Source organism: Pteropus medius, unplaced genomic scaffold (assembly GCF_902729225.1).
Source record: "Pteropus medius unplaced genomic scaffold, Ma_sr-lr_union100, whole genome shotgun sequence".
Classification (NCBI taxonomy): Eukaryota; Metazoa; Chordata; class Mammalia; order Chiroptera; family Pteropodidae; genus Pteropus; species Pteropus medius.
In genome coordinates this window covers 2,285,972-2,308,413 of record NW_024350926.1, presented here as the reverse complement: position 1 = coordinate 2,308,413, position 22,442 = coordinate 2,285,972, and the positions used below count along the sequence as shown (strand labels likewise).

Sequence of the window (22,442 nt, the reverse complement as noted above, 5' to 3'; positions counted from 1 at the left end):
TTTGACTACATAAAAATAAACTCATAAAACAAACAAACAAACAAACAAAAAACCACAAACAAGGTGAAAAGGCAAAAAGCAAAACAGCGAAAAAATTCATGACATATATGATAGTCACAGTAATTGCCTTTAAATAAAATCATCCCTTGGAATTAAAAAGGACAAGCAATTCAGAAAATTCTACGAATAGTATAAATAAACAATTTATATAAAAAAATCAAATAGCCAATATCTTTATGACAAGATACCCAAACTCACTCATGATTAAGACACAGAAATTTAAACAGCAATGCAATAACATATTTCACCTAGCAGAATGATACAAACTATCCAGTTATAAGATAAATAAGTTATGGGAGGTAATGGTGACTACAGTTAACAATACTGAATTGTATATTTGAAAGTTGTTATGAGAGCAGAGCTTTAAAGTTCTCATCACAACAACAGAAACTAACTATGTGAGGTGATGGATGTTCACTGAACTTATTGTGGTGAGCATTTCCCAGCACATACATATATCAAATCATTATGTTGTACACCTTAAACGATGATATATGCCAATTATATCTCAACAATACTAGGGGGAAATGGTTAACTGGACTCAGAGGGTAAATGATGAAGACTCATTTTCTGGCATACTAGAGTTAACTTGTTCCAACCAGACCATAATGTTTGAGCAAGTATGTTTTTGATGAAAATAAATCTATAATTTTTATCCTCAAACTTCCCCCCCACACACACCACATAATATTAAATGGAAGCATGTAGAAAAAAAATAATACCAACTAAAAATACCGACTATTGGTGAGGATGGGGAAATGGGGAATGTTGGAGTGTAAGCTCTTTTAAACACAATCTGGCAATATCTGTCAGTATTTTAAGTGTACACACTCTGACTTTGGAATTCCACATTAAAAAATTTCCCTAAAGATACACTTACATTCACGAATGTACATAAGAATAATTATTGCATGTAGTCATCATTTTTTACCTCACAATTTATAAATTTTACAGTTTTCCCTGGCTTCAGTATTGGCTACACCCAAGTAACCTATCAAAAATGCAAATCTGAGGATGTAACGCACCTTCTCAAATTCTTTCAATGTCTATCATCTAAGGGTGATGTCTAACCTCTTAACTTGACCTATGAAACCCCCCACCTATCTCACTCTTTACTCTCCACCACCTCCTACTTTATACTTTAAGTTGTAAAACACACACACACACACACACACACACACACATACACGCGCACACGCTGCTATTTCATGCTTCAGTGCCTTTGTTCATCAATCATTAGTTGGTCCACAAATATTTTTTTTAATACTATGGCACACATTGTTCATTGCTTACCATATCAGTTAGGAATTACATTCAGTTGCTAATAGGAAAGACCCAACTATAGTGGTTTAAATAAATTAGGACTTTATTCTCTCATGTAAGAGAAATCTACAAATGGTAAGATGGCTTCATAAAAATTATCAGGGTCCAAAGCTTCTACTTATTATTGGCCAGAACTGGGTCACAAGGTTATCCTCAGATGTAAGGAATGTTTATCAGTCTGGGTTTGGTTAAAGTATCTGCTTCAGCTAGTTTAAAAAGATAGAGGACTATAAGGTATTAGTAACTTACACAATCATTGGGATGAAACAAGCTTGGGCTGAATTTATAGGAACAATTCCAAAGACATTCCACGGAACTGGGCTGCGAAGGCAGCTGATACTTCTTCCAAGGTCTAGACTCTGCTTGACAAATGGAAAGCTGTCCCCACAGTGGCTGACTCCAGAAGCACACCACTTTTGCAGCATATATGTCAGCAAAATGGATGCCTTGTATCCTGCTTTTCTCCTGATATAACTCAATTTGGAATTCAGAATTTTTACACCAATGCATTTGGCTGGCAGGACCCAATTCATATCCAGAATCTATCTGCAAGAGAATCTTGGAATATATAATACTTAGCTTTCCAGCCTCTGAAGTACAAAAATGTAGATAAAAAGAGGCTGGAATACCTATTGAGTGAGCCAGTCCCCAGCATCTACCACAGGAAGTAGGAGAGGCAGGCCAATGATTGGCTCAGCACTAAGAGTAGGCCCATAATATAAATAAAATTAGGGTTTCATTATCAAAGAAGACGGCTGGGGATGGCCATAAGGAGAGCCACAAGAATATCTGCCATGGGAACCTGACCCTGTCTTAAGAGATCAAGGAAGGTTTTCCTGAGAGGGCAAAGAGGGACAAGGAGCACATTCTAGGCATAGGGGGAAAAGCAAGTTGAGAAGAATATGCTGCTTTGAAAGCAAGTGCATGCGGAAGGAGGATGGTTACTGCACGTATATTATTTCATTTAATCCTTACAAAAATCCTAGGAATAAGTACTATATCACTCCCAGTTTTTAAATCAAAGAGGACCTTAAAAGGTACATTAAAGGATTTCAATATATTTAAGGGCAGCCAGAAATCTTTCACAAAAATGCAGAGGTGAGGGATGTTGGGGAGCTGTTAGTAATGCAGAGAGGAGTACAGAATTCCAAACAACAAAAAACACCATAAATATAATGAAAAATAAAACAGATTGGAGGAAGTTATTTGCAATGCATGTAACTGTTGATTGACTAAAGATTAGTATCTAAAATATGTAAAGAAATCCCATTAATAAATTATAAAACTTACAAATACTCCAATCAAAAATTGGGTGAAACTATGATTTACAAAAGAGAAAACCCGAATGATTAAAAACATAAAAACAAATTTAAGAGAAAAAGAAAACATATATAATCTTTTCAACCTCGTGGAAAATGCAAATTAAAATAATAATAAATATCATTTTATAGTTATCAGACCTGCAAAAATGTTTAAATTCTGAAAAGAGTAAGTTTTGACAAGGATGTGGTACAACCACTTGGAAAGCAGTTTGACTATATTAAGTATGAAGATGCATTTAACCTTCAATCCTTCAATCCAGCAATTCAGCTTCTAGGGACAATGGTGTGCTGTGAAAAGCAAGTATTAATTATTGAAGCATTCAGGTATTCTGTGAGCCCGTTGTTAAATAGTAGCTTGAAATCAGCCATAATGGGAGTATTCACACCATGAAAATCTGAAAATACCACAAATCAGGATTTGGGGGTTTATTTGTTTTTTACATCCTGTTTACCAGAATACCACTGGACATAGATATGTACAAGAAGACATTATAGAAGAAACATTCAGAATCTATACTGCATTTAAGTTTAATGGGGTATTGATTTCAGGACATGATTTGTGTTAGATCATCAGTGAGGTACAAATAACATCATAATTTAACTTTAGTTTGAATTTTTCAATTACTTCCACATTCTTAACTCTCTATGTAATCATTCTTAATTTTTTTTTTTAAACAGTAAGAAAGTGTACTATTTCACATAACCAGAAGTCTAAGCTGGAGTGCTCCCTGGCTGGTTAATTTGGTGGTTGTTTGGTTCCTTCTCCTCCTTTCTACTTTGCCATCTTTGGCAAGCTTCCCTCACTTAATAAATGGCAAGAATTCTTTCACAGATGATAATATCTAGGAAAGAAGAGCTGTTTCTTCCCATATGTGCCTTTTCATCAAAGAAGGAAACTTTCCCTAAAGTCCCCTAGCAGACTTCCTCTCAGGTCCCATTGGTCAGCTTGAATAATTTTAATAACATTCCATTACATTTGGATTTTGTCATAGGACTTAAGTAGTTGTTTGCAAGTCTTAGTCTTAACATAAAAGTTAAATTTTTAAACAGAAAAGGAAAACCCTAGTGTCTCACATTGACAATTACAGGACTCATTATTTTAGATCCGGGCAGAAATCACAAGTAATTTGGGTAATTTTCACTGAAATCATCTCAGTAAAGTTCATGTACTTTAAGTGTTTAAGAATCAGCTTTCATTCGGATCAATGCCCTATTTTCTGACAATTTAATGTATTTTTCACAGATTTGGAACTTTAACCTTGATGAGAGGTATAAATGCTATGATTATCTTAATGTCAATATTATGTTTAAAAATAATCTTGCCTGAAGTAAAAGGATCTTATGTATAAAAGTCATGCATTTATGACTAAGGTCATTTATATTTTTCTTGCATTAACTCTATTTTGACATGCTTACTCTTGAGCAAGAAAAAGCACAAGCATATGGTTATTATACCCAACTTCCTTCCAGTTCCAACCTCATTTTCTGCTGCAAACATCTAGGGGGACTGGGACGTTCTCCAAATCATTCACTAAATAAGAAAAAAGAGTGAAGGCCAAATGTATTAATTTACTAATGAGATTTACATGTGTAAGTGCAGACTATATAGGTTCTGAAAGCTTTTAAGAAAATAATGTTCTGTATTCCCTGAATCCTGATGCATGTCTACCTCCAAAATGTAAACTTTTTAAGATAATCCTGGTTATACTATCAAAGAATGGCTACTTTTAAAGTTATTTCTGATAAACTACTATATTAGATTTAAACCATGAAACTTTTCCCTTGATGTGGTTTTAGTTGTGTTTACAACTGATGCATTAACTCAGTTCAGCAATCTGGAGACTAGCAACCCCCAGGGATGCACTTACTGCTGGAGAATACCAAACACTTTTCACAATGCCAGTCAGGGCTGAAGGGGCAAATCTCAAAAATGGTCTATTTTTGCAGTCATAAGAGAAAATGTACTACTTTAATAATTCTTTCTTAAATTTAATTATAAAATTTCATACACATAGTAAAAACCCCAACAGTAGAGAATGGAATACAATAAAATATAAAATATTTAACCAAAAATTTAACCAAAAATAAGATTTTAATTAAAGACTTTTCTGCACCTAGCTTTTAAATTTTAATATATCTTTAAAAATATTCCAAATCAGCACATACAGATCTATCATTAATTTATTCAATAATTCAATAGATATTAAGTCCTAAGGATTATATTAGGTGCTAGGAATAAAAGATGAACAAAAAAAAGATGAACAAAAGAGACAAGATCTGGCCTCTCATAGAATGTATACTCCAGTGAGGGCAGCAAAAGTCAATAAGTTTAAAAACAAACAAGTAAGATAATTACAAATTATGAAGAAAACAAGAAGGGAGATGATTTATAGTGGGTCCACTGTAAATAGGCAGGGCAAGTGTGGCCTCACTGAGAAACGGGCATAGAAGCTAAGACCAAAAAAAGGAAAGAAGTCAGCCATTCAAAACACCAATTCCAGGCAAGAACAAAGGTCTTCAGATGTGAAAATTATTTGGCATGTTCTAAAAAGTAAGAGTAGACCAAGGTGACTGGTATGAAGTACGAGAGGGGAAGCAAAAGATGAGGCCATGCAAAGGTGTGAATCTTTTTCTCTCTTTTTAAAATATAATTTTATTTTTATTGTGGTATATATAACAAAATTTACCAATTTAAGCATTTTTAACTGTAAAATTTATTGGCAATAAGTACATTCACAATCCATTCACAAACCATCACCATTATCCATTTCCAGAACTTTGTCATCATCCCAAACAGAAATTCTGTACCCATTACACAATAACTCCCCATCCACTTTTCATCCCGGCTCCTGGTAATCACTGTTCTACTACCGCTATGAATTTGCCTATTCTAACCACCTCTTCTAAGTGGAATCATATAATATTTGTCCTTTTTGCCTGGCTTATTTCACTTAGCATGTCTTCAAGATTCATCTGCCATGTAGCATATAGCAAAATTTCTTTTTAAGGCTAAATAATATTTCATTGTATGTATATACCACATTTTGTTCATCCATTCATTCATCCATGGACATCTGAGCTGTTTCTACCTTTTGGCTATAGTGAATAATGCTACTATGAACATTGGTATAGAAGTATTTGTTTGAGTCTGCTTTCAATTCTTTTGGGTATATACCCTGAAGTGGAATTGTGGAATCATAAGATAATTCTGTGTTTAACTTTTTAATGAATTGCCATACTGTTTTCAACAGTGGCTGTACCATTTTACGTTCTCACCAGCAATGGGTTCCAATTTCTCCACATCCTTGCCAACACGTTATTTTATTGTTGATTTTTTGATAATAGGGTGTGAAGTAGTATCTCATTGTAGTTTTGATTTACATTTCCCTAATAGCTAGTTATATTGAGCATCTTTTTCATGTGCTTATTGGCCATTTGTGTAACTTCTTTGGAGAAATGCTTATTCATGTCTTTTGTCCATTTTTGAAATGGGTTTTTTCTCTGCTGAGTTGTAGGAGTTCTTCAAAAATTCTGGATATTAATCCCTTATCAGATGTATGCTTTGCAAATATTTTCTCCCATTTCATCTCTCTTATCAGTCTCTTGGTAGTATCTTTTGATGCACAAAAGTTTTTAATTTTGGTGACGTCTAATTTATCTATTTTTTCTTTCATTTCCTGTGCTCTTGGTATCATAGCCAAGAAATCATTGCCAAGGCCAATGTAATGATGATATCCCCCTATGTTTTCTTCTATGAGTTTTACAGTTTTTTTAAATTTTTTTTTGAATGTTGTGACTGCTGACTCCCTGAAAAAACAAACAAAATAACCTGTTGGTAAGCAGAGCTGAGTTTATTATCACAAAAACTTGTAAAGGAGGGAGGATAAGGGAAGCAAGGGAGACCACTGCTTTGAAATAGTCTCTTTTCTTTTTTTTTACAGTGCGTATACATACACATATGTTTGTTTATTGCATTAAATTCCTCACAGCGCTTTCCCTCCTATATTTTTATAATCCAGAATAAGGGGGATTCAAAAAAGTATTTCCTTGATCTCAGTTTGAAAAATATAAAAATGAAATTAGGATGACAGCAATCTGTTAATATGCTGTACTTGATATAGTCTTAATAATATCTCCAAATGAAGAAGGCAAAGGAAAGACATTTATGAGCTTTTTGAGGGTCTGGTTTAGGATGAATCTTTCGATGTTGAGGGGGTTAATTGAATTTGGGTAAAATTCATGACATAATTCATATAGACATAGCTAGGGAGGGATTCAAAGTGAATCTTTGACAGAAACGGCCATTTGATAAGCCTAGTTGAGTGATCCAAGGACATACTTATTCTCCTGAGGGATAACTGAGTAGTCTGTGGTTAAAAAAAAAAAAAAAATGATCTTCCATAAGTTTGAGTTAAGTAAAGTTTCTTAGACATAACACCCGAAGTCAAATCCATATAAGAAAAAACATTGACAAATTGGATTTCATCGAAATGAAGAACCTCTCTTTGAATGACATTGTTGAAAGAATGAAGACAAAATAAAGACTGGGAGAAAATCTTTGCAGAAGATATCTTATAAAGAACTTGTATCCCAAATATATAAAGAACCCTCAAAATCAAGTATAAGAAAACAAACAACTCAATTTTTTGAAATGGGAAAAAGGTTTGAATAGACATTTCATCAAAGAAGGTATTCAGATAACAAATAAGCTTGCAAAAAATGCTCATTATTATTTAGAGAAAGGCAAATTAAAAGCTCAGTGAAATACCACCACATACCTATTTCAATGTCTAACATTTTTAAAAGGCTGACTAAACCAAGTGTTGGCATAGTCAAAGAAGGTGAAATGATTGGAACACTCAAGCTCTGCTGGTGGGAATGTAAAATGGTATAAAGTTAAACACACACCTACCATGCCATTCCATTCCTGGGTGTTTACCAAGAGAAATAAAAGCACATGTCCAAAGATTTGCATATGAATATTCATAGTAGCTTTATTTGTAATAGTCAAATACTGAAAAAAAACCAACATCCATCAATGAGGCAAAGAATAAACAAATTGTGGTATATCCATATACAAGAATACTACTCAGCAGTAAAAAGGAATTAACTGTTGTTACACACAGCAGCATTGATGAGTCTCAAAATAATTATGCTGAGTGAAAGAAGCCAGACAAAAAAAGAGTACATACTCTATGATTCCATTTAAACAAATTAGAATTAATTTTCACACTCTCCTCTACACCTTTCAGTAATGGTGGCTCCCACCCACCTAGTTATAGGCAAAGGCCTAGTGGAGGTGGCTGCCCAGGTTGCAAAATTAGGTTGTAGAAGTGATATTCCCTCAGGAGTCTGTGATGGCAGGTTGAGGCCCAAATCACTACCTAACAAGAAAGTGTGTCCACTCAGGGCCCCAAAGAATTCAAATCCCTGTAAAGCATTTAGCAAAACGTTATACAGAAAGGAATCCTTTGGTAAAATGAGTATAAGCACAATTTATATTGCTAGGTTTAGATTTTCATACCATGTTTCTTTGAGACAAACATATTTTTGTACTGGATTTTCTATCAATTTCTTAGACATTCAATTTTTAAAGGAGAGATGATATATCTTTTACTGATTAATTGTTTAATTATATGCTTCCATGTGTATTCTTTCAGGCAACAAGATCATCAACCTATCTTCTCCAGCACTAAACCTAGTGCTTTGCAGCCAGGACTCAATACATAATAATTGAGAGAAACAAGAGTAATACAGGCATACCTCAGAAATATTGCGTTTTGGGCTCCAGATCGCTACAATAAAGCCAGTCATTTTTTTGGAGAGTCTTGCCATCAATTTGTAAAAACACATCCATGGCCGCAATAAAACAAAGCAGAATAAAACGAGGTATGCCTGTAAAACATAAAGCACAAAAATCGATAGCAAATTACATGTTCATAAACAGGCAGCTGACTGATTTACGAATGTTTTTAACCCTCTTATTATTAATAAAAATAGAAACAATAGCTATTGCTATAATACATGGAAAATAAAACTTTTTTTTTCCTAGTGTGTGAAGCGGTCATTCCAGATACCCTTACTCTCAACTGAAATGTCCAATACCACCAGTTCTTTAAACACTGGATTATGTGAGGAAGTAGAATACCAAGCAAATATATAAAGTACTAGGAATGGGAGCCTCGTTTTAGAGCACTGTTTGGTCGCTTAGATACATAAACTGGCAAGTTATCACTTACATACTCAATGAATTAGCTCTAGATGAGGTTCTCATGAGCCTTGAAAGCCTCTATGGAAGTTCCAAAAGCCCCCCTCCTGTAAACTTGAGGCCTGGCACGCCACCTCAGGTGGAGAGGCCCAGGAAGACAGCGACGTCCAGGGCACACCCCCCAGCCTGCCTCCCGCCCCGCTTGCAAGGGCGGGGCCAGGCCCGGAAGGGGAGGAGCCAGGCCGGCAGCCCCCTAAGAGCCACCGGCGACCGCCGCGCTTCCTTTTCCGCCTGGCTGCTGTTGGGTGAAGGCTCGCTCAGAGCTGTAGGCCATGCGGACCTTGCGGCTCGGGCGGCAGCGCCTGCGGGCGGCTCACCAGGCTTTTCAAGGTGGGAGTCCCCGCGGTCCTAGTTCCTTCTCTCCTTTTGCTGGGGACCCGACTCCCTGCCGGAGCCCATGCCCGCTTCAGGACCCTGCGTCCGTTCCGCCTGGTGCCTCCATTCCGGTGGTCTCCGTCCCTTACCCGGCTGCAGCCGAGCGGTCGGCACCGTCGCGTGGTCGGCCCAGGAGGCACCTTTCACCCCCACTTGACGCGGCCACGAGCTTTCTTCCGCGCCATCCGCTCAGTCGCATTTTGTGAGTAACCACCTGCGAGTCTTAGCCAACCCTTCTCTTTAGTAAACGCAAGATTCCAAATCTTCTCAGCTCAGAAACTAAGGGCCTCTGATCAGTTGGTTCCGAGGCGGCTGGAAGGTACGGTACGGCCTGTGGCTTCGTGTCCGCCCCCACCCCCCACCCCGAGCCTTCGGCAGAGCCCTTTTATACTTCTCGTAAACCTTTGTGTGCGGATACTACCGTAGACCTAGTATACAGTAGCAGGTCCCTTAAATGGGCGATTTATCTTTAGTAAGGAAGCATTTTATAAATTGGGATGGGATTCTCTCAGGTATTAACACAACCTTTACCTAGCTGTACTTTGATTTTTAAAAATAACAGGACAGTTTGCGCACTAACAGTTCTCGACACAGTGGAGCACTTGTCGGCATTTGTTCCTCGATCTTTGCAAATAGGCTCTAAAGACATAGCATTGAAGTTGGAGAACAATGTGTACCAAATAGGAGACTCTTAAGCCAGTAAATGCCTGCTATACTCTTAGATGCTTGCGTTTACATAGAGATGTATATTTCAGGACGAAATAGAGAAGAAAACTGATCAACAGCCGGGTGACTGGAATGGAACATGTTGCCTATTCAAAAACAAGTTTCGAATGAGTATCTCATCGATGAGACTTAGCATAGTCATGTGGTTTCTCTCCCCAAATTTGAAATGCGTTACTTTATCCAAAACAATCTTAACAGGGCAAATGTGATGGCTTAAAGTAGTTTATATTTGGGATTACAATCCTTATTTTTGAGGCCTGGGTGGCTTGAATCCTATTTACAAACTAAATGTTTGATAAAAATATGGATATGCATGTACACTCTGCAACATAATACACAGGAGCCCACCAATTCATTTAAGAGCTGGAATAATACCAGTACCATAGTATCTATTTGCTTCCCTATCTCATTCCTCCTGCCTTACATTTGAGGTGCCCATCTGGATTTTTATGTCCAGTCTCTTGAGTTTTTGAGGGTAGTGGGATAGATAGCAATTTTATTGTAAGTATGTATCTCCAAACATTCTTTTTTCTTGTTACAGGTTTTACACAAAAAGGACTACGCTTGTAGTTCTCAGTTCCCATGAATCATTAAACTGAAATTTTCCAAGCTGGAATTATTCATAACCCATAGTCTGCTCTTGATATTGTGTGTGAAGTATTTCAGCATTTCAGGACTCGAAAATGATAAATTGTTTTGGAAGGTCCAGCATTTGATGTCTTCATAAATCATTTCCAGTAGATGTCTGGTTCAATGATTTATCCTCCTGGATGTATCCTATAAGATATCGGTGGCCCTGGCCATGCCCTTTGCTGTACCTAAGTATGCTTTCAGGCAACTTGGGATTTAATTTTATAGACTGTGTCCAGTAATGCCAACAAAAATATGTCTGCTCTAAAACTGTTAGATTTGCTATTGTAATGTATTTAGTTGGAGGGTTATACACTTGGTGTCATATCTAACCTTTAACCCGGCTCATATCTTTGTCAAGCTGTGAGACAGAAAAGCAATGGTTGGGTACTCATTAGGACTATCATGTCTTAAAATCAATAGTGCCACAGTGAAGAACATAAATATTTAGCCACCATTTTCCCTGCTTATCTCATGCTAACGAATCCATCTCCATCTTGGAAAGATCATTTATGGAATTGTTAGGGCCTAATCAGTCTAAAAGGACTAACATTCTTAAATCGTAGATAACTGAATTTTGGGTTTATCTGTTTCGACTACCAAAAAAAAGTAAATTAAGCAGCAGTTACATTCTTGTGTTCCATTAGATATGTTAACAATTCTATATAGTCTCCATGTTATTAAAAAATGGGTCAGGAGTCAGGAAGACTACACGTATAGTTACATTTGTGGTTCCTGATAATGAAAAAACTTACTGGACCATTCCTACATATAAGATGCCAAACAGGTTCAAGTACAAATAATTCACAATGAAAAACTTGATTTTCAGGTGCAACAGAGCCTAGGAGTTGAAGATGTCATGATGAATGTCTTCCGAAAATTAAACAAGATGACTAAACCACTAGGAGCACAACTGCATGTAACAAGGTACGAAAAGTAAATGATAAATTGTGTGCTTTTTAACATATTTGTATTGTTCTGAAGAGCAGTACCAAAATGCTTAATACATTTTTGACAGGTTTAATAACTGGCACAATGATGACTTAAATTACTTTTTGCCGTTTACCCAGCTGAGGGTTTCTTTGAAGAAATAATTTTAAGACTGAGGTGCCAGTAATCTATATTGAGATTATATGAACTAACTTGACTTTTTGTTGTTGTTGTTTTTTACTAAAGTGGCGAAATGTTCCTTTCAGCATATAGGTAGCTGCAGATGAATGATCAAGTCCAGCTGTGATGTTTAAAAATTCATTGCCTCAGGTAACTGATTTGTCAAGGAACCCCATCTATTGATAATTCAAATATATCTGATAAAGGTCTGCGGCCATTTCCTGTTGCCATTGTGTGTGAGCTGAATGATTTCCTTTGTGTTTGAGTATAGAATGCTTTTCACTGTTTCTGTGTTGTTTTTTTCCCCCCAGAGATGTGGCATGCAACATTTTGGGAGGAAAAATGAATTGTTCAAGAAGATGACGCAAAGGATGAAAATTTATATTTTAATAAAATCAATATTTAACATTGATTGCCTCAGTAAATTATGTAGAAAATGCACGTTTGAGCACTTTTAATTTCTGGCAACAAAATCTGTTTTCTTCAAAATATATCAAGACCTTAAACAGCTCCATTCTCATCATCACTAGTTAAACTTGTTTTTAACATTGGGATAGTATGTTCTTGTTAATAACTAGCACATCTGTGAATAGTGACTGAGGTGGCAGACAGCTGGGGAGACATTTCTAGTACCTCCAGTTCTCATACCCTTTCTTGCCTTATAGAGGATTTCTGGAGGCTCTATTCACTGCATACTAGACAACTATGCTGGCCTCCCCTCAGAACCTGATGTTATGCCTTAAAAATAATGCAGTAGTTTCTCCCCCCACAGTTTCAGTTACCAGTGGTCTGCAGATATTAACATGAAAAAATCTAGAAATCATGTTTTAAATTGCATTCTGAGTAGCATGAATCTTTGCATATTACATGCCCAGTAATCACTTAGTTGTCTCATGGTAGTGCTTATGTTAACCCTTATAACTTATAGTATAATTGTTCTATTAGTTAAATCTCTCACTGCCTAATTTTTAAACTTCAGGTATGTATGTATAGGGTTTGGTATTCGTGCTTTCAGGCATCCACTGGGGTCTTGGAATATACCCCATGATAAGGAGGGGTGTGGAACAACTAGTTTGGAATCTCCTAAGCTCTCAAATGAATTAATTGCTACTTGCAAATAAAGGATTCACCTGGAACCTGCAAATTTGTTTTAATTTGCTTTAACATTTGAATTAAATAATCCCAATCCTAGTACAAGTAGTATACAATATTAAGGAAAATCGAGACAATAGTCCAGTTTGTCCAGAGCTTGAGAATTGATAAGAATTCTAAAACTGAATTCCTGGCTGGGTCAAGACATTTGCTTTCATCAGGGTTAGCATAAAATGTGTACGGCAGCACAACCACATCAGAGGCAACTTTTGAAAACCATCCTTCCCAGTGTTCAATATTAGTCCTCTTCATCAACAGAACAATAACACTTTAAAATTGTAAAATGGCCATTTTGCAGATCCTATCATAAAATAGAAATGTTTCTGCCTTAATCAGGAAACTATAAAATACAATTAAGCCACAAAATAAGATCTTTATAGAACTATAATTTGTTTTTAAAAACTGCCTTCTGAAAACTAGTCTGGCACTAGTGGATAATAAAGATTGTCAAATGACTAAGGAAATAGTGAAAGTCCCACAGAGTTAGATGTCCACCTTATGGTTAAGACACTCCTTGAAGTACCAGTTTCTAAAGAATCAGTGCATGGTAGTATCTTGGTAAGGTAACATTCCTTTCAGGAAAAAATTATCTTTTGAAGATTTGGAGATTTTATAATACAAGTGTATTTTCTAATGCTGTCTGCCTTTTCAGAGAGTACATATATTCCCTCCAAAAATGACTGCATTTGCAAATGGTTTCTTTGCCTTTTGGTATCTTGTAACCACTTAGGTTTAAAGAGCCATGTGCTCCTTGATTTGTTGTAAATTAGTTTGTTTAACCTAGGTTATAAAAAATGGGAAATTTCCAAGGCTTTTCCTGACTCCACAATTAGGGCTTCCAAAACAATATACATATAATGGACATGTCAATATCTAGTAAAATATGAAAATCCTTATATTCAAGGCTTCTGGTTATATAAATTACTCATCAATTTGTCAAGTTCAAAAGTGCAAGAAAAAAGTTTTAAATTGTAGGTACTCATCTAAAGCGCTATTGCCATCTTGTGACGAATCAAGGGAACTACATAAAAGTTAACCATCTTTACGTTGCTTAGCTTGCAATATACTTTTATCTGTTTACTGGTATACTGGGCTAACTAAAGTTTTTAAATAGGATTCTCTTAAGTTTTAAGGTTCTGCTGTTAGGTTTGGTAGTTAGATTAATGCTTATTCCATTAGCAAATGATTTGAAGAGATATTTCGTATTTTTAAAGATGTTGTAATAAACACTACCTGAAGCATGACTTCAAAAATCAATTTGCACTTTTTTTCCACTGCTGAAATAGGAATGAAGATTTTTTCCTTGGATTGGCTATTCATCGCTAGCAAAAATAGTTGTCCCAGGTCCATATGTGGCAATAAACTGTAGGAGCTGTTGTTGGCACTGAGTCAGATAGATATCCCTTTTCTCTAAATATTCTTCATTATACAGTTCAAAAGGAAATACTGCATTTGGAGCAACACAAAATACAGTGGCCCCTAAATGAAGAAGGAAAAGTAAATTAGAAATGTTCCGTAAAATTCCTAATATGATATCATACTTCAACAAAATGTTCTAGTGAAAGTTTTAAAACTAAGTCTGAACTATTTAATAGAGTATTTCAATAATGATTATTTAAATCTTTTTTTTTGAGACCAGAAAACAGGTTCAGTAAATGTACAAAGTGGTACCAGGGCCAGTGGGAGAAATATGTGGATGTTTAGTTTGGAAACTACAGAAATTTGCCATCTGATAAAACAGTCATTATAGTTTTGAAGTTGAATGGTGATGTAAAGAGGTGGAAGAAGTAGGGAGAAGGAGGTATTGGAAGGTAGGGAAACACTAGTATTTGATAAAGGTTAAGTGGGCCAAGGGTAAAGACTACATTTCTCAATTACTAAAAACCACTGACAAAGACAGACAAACCTATGCAACAGAATAAAAGCCTGATAATAACCTTTGTATACATGGTTAAATGGTTTTTGACAAGGGTGCCAAGACCATTCAGTGGGGAAAGGGCTGTCTTTCCAACAAACGGTGCTGGGAAACAATATCCACATGCAAAAGAATGAAGCTGGTCCTTCCCCTTACATCATAAGCAAAAATTAACTCAATGGATCAAAGACCTAAACGTAAGGACTAAAACCATAAAACCTTTAGGAAAAACTGGGGAAATGCTTCATGACATTGGATTTGGTAATGATCTCTAGGACAATACCAAAAGCACAGCAACAAAAAATAGACCACATCAAAATAAATTTGTGTGCATTAAAAGATACGATCAACAGACTGAAAAGGCAACTCTTCACATGAGTAGGTATTTCTTCAAAGATATACAAAATAGCCAATAAGTACTTGAGAAGATGCTCAATATCACTATTAGAAAAATGTAAATCAAGCCATAATGAGATACCACCTCACAGCCGTAAGGATGACTATCATCAAAAACAAAAGTATTGGCAAGAATATGGAGAAATTGGAACCCTTGTGCCCTATCGGTGTGAATGTAAAATGGTGCAACCCTTATGGAAAACAGTATGGTGGTTCATCAAAAAAATTAGCAGTATTGCCACATGATCTAGCAATTTCCTTCTGGGTATATACCCAAAATAATTGAAAGCAAGTTCTCAAAAGGATATTTGTACATTTATGTTCATAGCAGCATTATTCACAATAGCCAAAGGTAGAAACCAGAGGTGGAAAACATCCACTGATGGATGAATGGATAAACAAAATGTGATATATATATGTGTGTGTGTGTGTGTGTGTGTGTGTATATATCTTGTTTGATAAGGTGATATATATGCATATATGTATTTTGGTTGATAATATGATGGAATATTCAAACTTAAACAGGAAGAAAATTCTAGTGCATGCTACAACATGGATGAACCCTGAGGACATACTAAGTGAAGTAAGCCAGACAGACACAATAGGATAAATATATGATTCTACTTATATGAAGTATCTAGAGAAGTCAAATTCATAGAGATAGAAAGTAGAATGGTGATTGTCAGTAGCTGGGGGAAGGGGAGAATGGGGAGTTACTGTTTAATGGGTACGGAATTTCAGTTTGGGAAAATGAAAAGGTTATGGAAAATGGATGGGAATGAACTTAACACCACTGAACTATGCATTTAAAAATCGTTGATAGTAAATTTTATATTATGTATATTTCAACAATTAAAATCTGACTACTGCTGTAGGAGTTAAGTTCTTAAATTTCTGTTTCATTGAGTACCTAAATGTGCCTGGCCAGTAGTACAACTGCTAGCCAAGCAGACAGTGTCTACCTTTCTAGAGCTGTCTGTCATCAGCAAACATTTTTAGCTTCAGACTTTTGTGACTGCTCCCTTTACTGCTTCACCTCACCTAGGACCTGCTCTCCCTGAGAACACTGCTTTCCTGTGGTTCTCTGAAGTGAAGCTGCGTTTTCTCAAACACCCCACACACCTTAGTATCACAAGCCAGAATGAGTGCCTGCATGCTGCACCTTGGCTGCTTCCAGACCATTCTTGCCCATCTTCTGCTTGATAAAAATTTGTCCTCCTTTGATGCCCAGTGGCTCCTGGACCTTTCCCTTTCTACAGCACTTGGCTCACAGCCTTTCTCTCTTCCCTAATGCCTGCCCTTCGGTGATTTCCATTTAACTCCTGACCTCTCTGTGTCCTGACCTTTTCCCCTCTATCTCTACCACATATTCTCAAGGTCACAGGTATTACCAGAAACTTACTTCAAAATACCATGAGTTCTAATGTCCTGCTCCCCTACATTACCTCCTATACTTCCAGCTTCCAGGTCTTCTATTTCAGAGACCTCCAGTCTGTTTCCTTCAATTCATGTCCCCTTTTTAACCAATTTGAACCCCTCCCTTGCCAGTCAACATATGTGATGCCCTCCGCATCACTCTGCTACATTCACCTATCAAAACCTCAACTGTGTATGTACCCAAACATTTACTTTGTGCCTACAGGCAGAAAATCACGTATGTAATTGGCATTTCTTGGTTTCACTTCAAATGAACCACAGAAACCTCGAATGTGCACTCGCACTGCCTGACAACCCTGCTGAATTCCTCTAGCACACTTACTCATCTGTCCCCTATGATGACTATTATATTCCATTCTCCTTTCCTCGAACCCTTCATTTTTAGCTGATGACCTTGTGTTGAGTACATAACCGTCTACAGACCTACCTGATCCTGTATGCATTTGTCTTCCCTTCTATAAAATGAAGTGACTCTTCTATTAGAGGTCAGTACCTTCACATGTGCTCAGAATCCTGTCCCCTCACCTTTTTAAAGACTTCACTCCTTTGATCTTCCCCTCTTTCTGTAGTATCATTAGTTTACACTCTATTGCACATCATATGATCTGTTATCTTTAAAAGAAAAATCTGATCCTGGACCACGTATCTTTCTCTAGCTAAAACCCTATTTCTTGCCTCATCTTCATAGTCAAACATCTCAAAGTAGTCTATGTGTGCAATCTCCATATCCTTACTTCCTACCCCACCCAAATTCCCACTCCACTGAATTAGCTCCAATCGTGGCCACCTAACCCCTAGCCTGCCAAATCCAGTCTTACGCAAACTCAGCACGTGACACGGTGGGCCACACTGCTCCCTCCTTTCATGGCTTCTGTAACACTACACTTGATTTTCTTTCTATATTCTAGCTGCTGCTTCTCAGTCTCCTTTGTTAGTTCTTCCTCCTCGACCCCATTTCTAATTATTAAAATTCTTCAAGGACAGTCCTAGAGTCTCTAGGCAAATTCATCCATTCCATAGCTTTGAGCACCATCTCTGTGCTGATGATTTCTGAATTATATTTCTAGGTAGAACTCTCTTCGAAACTCCAGATTCTTTCATCTGTCTATTGATATCTCTGTAAGATGTTTCAAACTTCTGTAATTTGACCTTTCTCCCAAACCCTTTTTTCTTTCTTCCCAGTCTTGGTGAATGGCACCATGATCTACTCAGTTTCTCAAGGCAAACACCAGTGAGTTTTCCTTAATCCCTCTCTTTCCCCACTGCTCCAACTTCTAAATCTAGTTCACGAGCACAACCTATCGGTCTTTGCATCTGAGAAAAATATCCCTGAGCAGGGATGATTTTCCTACTATTTAAGGAGCTCTTAACATTGTCTTGCTTAAGACTTCAAAATCAATACACCTAACTGAATTTTATTATGAAAACAAAAAGTACCTAAAGGAAAAAAATTTTTCACATAGTTTTATTTGCCTCAACAAACATTTTCTTAAATGCTTCAAAAAAGTCTTGACAAAATAGTTACCAAGTGAAAATAGCCATATTCTATCATAGGAGTAATTAATATTATAATAGCATAGTTTTTAAATTCAAAGGTGTACATTTTTGTCTTACTGAAATCTAAGTGTGTCTTAACAATTCTATGGCATGTCATAGTAAAATTGGCAGCATTTTTTCTTTATGGTAGATAATGTCTTAGATTTTATCAATTAGGTTTTAAATATAGAAAAACAATATATAAAGATAAAGCAAATTAAAAATAAAATATATATCCTTCCTCTTATTTAGTATTGACTAGAAACTAGGTTTTTCTTTTTTGGTAAATAAAACTATTTCAGGATGATAACCTTTTCTAGGGATCATTTATCTCCCTGAGCAAAAAAAGTATAAAGCAAATACATATACGAATTTACATATAATTTAGGGATTCACAAATCCCTAGGGCTCTCTAAGTATCCATGGATCATAAATTAGGAATATGCGACTTAGATATTTATAGAACAAAGTTCTAATGTTCTAACAGATCTTTACAAAAAGTTATTACAATATAAATTGAATTTAAAGCAAATTTAAGCACTAAACACACAGAAAAGTCAGTGTTAATATACACACAGAAAAGTCAGTGTTAATTATCCTTAAAGTCCCAGGGTTGGAACTAAAGTTTGGTTTGAATTATGGTATATCTCATCAAAATCAAAGTCTCATCTAATTCAACAAAGAACTTTGTGAAAATAACTCTCTTCACTCTTACATTAAGAGCTCTTTCATGTTTTTATTAGAAAAACCACAGTAAGCTCAATTCATTTCAAATAATTAAATGCTATAGTCATAATATTAAACTAGCAATTCAGAGAAGGTGGTCATGCAAAGTTGATCACATTTTCTTCGGCTATGTGACTAACTCCACTGTGGAGAAATGCATGACAATTAAATGTTGCATGTTATTTTAAAGGAAAATAAGTTTAAAGTTCATTTCATGTGTTGTATTCAGATTTTTTTTTCTAGAATTCTTTAAAAAATGCAAAAGTTCAAGTATGCAAACGGTCATGCACAATAAAGAACTTAATATCACATGATACTACCTATAAATAATTAGTAAATGTTCAAATTAAAACAAGCTTTACCTCATAGAAATCTATTATTCTTGAAAATAATATTTAAAACATATACAAAATTTTAATTTAACATGAAAAATATTTGTTTAAATATAATTATTTGTAGATATCATTAATAATTTAAAATATTACCGTATTTCAATGTGAGAGATGTTTCAAACAATAAGGCTGCAATTAGTGCATCTTCTTTAATCACTTTAGTCCTTAAGTTTAGTCGAGCATGGGCTTCAGATAGGGAAACTCTAAAAAAAAGAAAATTGATGCCAATCAAAATATGTTGATATTATAGAAGACAATATATTTTTTGGCAGGAACCAACCAAGACACATGTGAACATAAGCCACACCCTAAAGATCAGCATATTTTTACTTAAAAAAAAAAAATTTGTTTCTTTTCAAAGCATTTTTTCCTACCAAGCTGAATAGACTATTCCAGAACAAACAAATATCCTGACTTATTATCAAAGAGTTTCTATCTTGGCTTATCTTTATTATTATTCTATAACTCTGTGCAGATAAATACACAATTGGGAAAATTAACTCAAGTTCTGTGTAGATAAATACACAATTGGGAAAATTAACCTAACTAAATATCTCTTATTGATACATCTTTGGTATTCTCTTCTAGTTCTTCATCTATCTGAATCCCATAGAATCTTGAAATTTCAGTTAGAAATTTGAGATCAAACTCTAATCAGATAACTGAATTTGCTCTACAATATCCCAGGCTAATTATTAACCAGTCTCTTTTGAACTTTTCCTAGGATTCACTAGGAATCGTGAGGCAATTCATTCTTTTATTTTTTATTTTTAAACTACCTTTGATTATCTGAAAAATCTCCCTTAAGCTCGAATTAGGCATATGTAACGTTCTTGAATGATTCCTAGACTTGGGAATCAGAAAAACTAGGTTTAAGTCTCCAGAATTCACTAGTTGTGTGACTCCGTATAAATTATTTGAGATTTTCTTTTTGAAGCTCAGCTATACAATGGGGAAAATAATTCATAGGGTTGTTGTGATTTCAAATAAGTGACCAGAAAGTTTTAGGGTTCACCCATGAAGATTATATAAACGTAAGCTGAAACTGATTTTACTCCAGTTTCCACCCACTAGTCTTCTGGGGTCACAGAGCAAGCCTAATACTTCTTGAATGTGATAGCCTTTCAAATATTCAAACACAGCTTTCCTAGTTGCCCCATGTTTTCTTTTCTCCAAGATAAATATTCTGAGTTCCTTTAATATGTCACAAGACATAATGTTCAGGCCCCTCACCTTCCTGACTATTCTCCTGGTGACCAGATTTGGTTAATATTCCTTTCAGTATAGTATTACAGGTGTGATTTGACCAGCAGAGTAGAGGAGAGGCAGAAGTACCATTTTCTTACTTGTGATACTATATTTTACTAATGCAACCCCAAATCACTGTATTATTAACAGCCATGTTACATTGTTTACTCATATTAAGTATAAAAAGAATGAAATCTCAAGTCATTTTTATATTAACCACATCACCCCTTCCCATCCATTTGTACTTGTACTAGAGAGGTTAGGATCTAATTGAGGACATTACATCTATCTTAATTTTCTTCTTCTTAGACTAAGACCAGCATTTGAACCTGTGAAGATCTCACCAGTTGTTTCTTTACAAATTTGATTATCATATTCCTGATGTCTCACCCAAGCTCTTTCCAGAAAAGCTGACCATGACAGAATATGTAAACAGCCTTTCAGGAAAAGAGAAGAGAGTACTGTTCAGCTCCACTTCTTTAGAAAAGCAAGGATTGTGTTATTAGGTACCTGTTTATAGAAGTAGGAGAGAAATTCAAGGTTTATGACTTTTCTGAGTAGTGGTTCATCTACTTTGCTATTTCATAAACCCCCATCTCCACCTCTAGTGTTTATTTCTACGATGAGAAAAAGCAGAGTTATAGTAAAATTAACACTGCTTTATTTTTTGAATCAATATAGTCAAATGTAAACTGAGGCTATATGAGTTTAAATATCTTTTTTACTACAGAGGAAAACAACTATGAGAAAATAAGACTTTCAAAACTTTTTAGCTTTGAGTATTGAGTATTGATATGAGTATTTTAAATATTCAGAAAACAGAAAGCATTATATAATTCTTTTTACCATTTTAAAACATCACAGTTAATTTCTATCTTGTCTTTAGTATTTTTCAGCCCTATGAAGATAATATACAGTTGGAGAAATTAAACATATTTATTTCTTGTAGACCTATACTTAACATTCCCTGCCAGTCCTTCACTTGTCTTATTTTATAATACAATTATAAAAAGATATTTATTTATTAATGGATTACTTTACTCCTGGTCCTACTTTATATACTTTGTTTGAGATTATACATTAATCTATATCAAATGAAGTAATGATCTATCAATAAGGGACTGTTTAAATTACGGTACAGCTACAGCACCACACACTATAACTGAAATACAACTATAAGAACAGAATGAGGTGATTCTTTATGTGCTGATACTGTGATGGTATAATATGTACGCCATGCATGATTCCATTTGGTTGGGCAAAAGAGAATATCCCATATGAATATATATTTATGTGTTATATATATTATTATTATTTAAATAACATTCATCTAAAATATGTAACATTCAAATAAATATGTATTATATATTATATTCAAATTACATATTTGTATATGCATTATATTTGAATGAATAATTTCTGGATACACAAAAACCATTAACAGTGATTATCTCTAGGGAGTGGGATAGAAATGGGTAGGGTTCATAGGACACTTTACTCATTATTTTAGACTTTTACTATGTCCATACATCACTTTTATAATAAAAATTAGTTTTTTAAAAAAACTTTTCAAGAAACAATAATAGATGAGTCTAGTAAAGTATTTAAAAGTACAAGGAACAATATACTTAAGAAACTCTTTTTCTAGGTTCAGTTACAAAAAACCTGGAATATGAAGAGGTTCAAAACAGGCCTCCCCAAGATGTGCCATTTTGGCAAGTGAATCATTCTGAGCTGAAGGCAATAAAGACCCTGAGAGCTCATGAGAAACTTACCTCTCCCTTAATTTAAATTTGAGGCCTGGCCCAAGTGAAGAGTTATTACCA

At 35.3% G+C, this 22,442-nt stretch overlaps 1 protein-coding gene and 1 non-coding gene across 14 annotated transcripts in view; one reads left to right on the top strand and one right to left on the bottom strand.

Moving 5' to 3' along the window:
• Positions 1-6,540: 6,540 nt before the first annotated feature.
• The window catches only part of MCMDC2 (minichromosome maintenance domain containing 2), a 41,041-nt gene continuing 25,139 nt past the window's right edge, over positions 6,541-22,442 (bottom strand). For 10 of the 13 annotated variants that reach the window (XR_005648333.1, XM_039841780.1, XM_039841788.1 and 7 more), the window contains 2 exons: positions 19,462-19,571; positions 12,187-14,445 (listed from right to left, as the gene is read on the bottom strand). Coding sequence is in view for 11 of the 13 variants with exons in the window: in XM_039841780.1 (XP_039697714.1) it covers positions 14,279-14,445; positions 19,462-19,571 (277 nt within the window). In the remaining 2 variants the exon portion in view is untranslated. Of the gene's footprint in view, positions 8,136-8,468; positions 8,601-12,186; positions 14,446-19,461; positions 19,572-22,442 lie in introns of those variants that run through there. The other 3 variants (XM_039841784.1, XM_039841785.1, XR_005648332.1) reach the window with 3 other exon arrangements.
• LOC120585629 (small nucleolar RNA SNORD87) lies at positions 11,731-11,819 on the top strand. Its single transcript, XR_005648464.1, has one exon. It is a non-coding gene; the product is annotated as a small nucleolar RNA SNORD87 (small nucleolar RNA).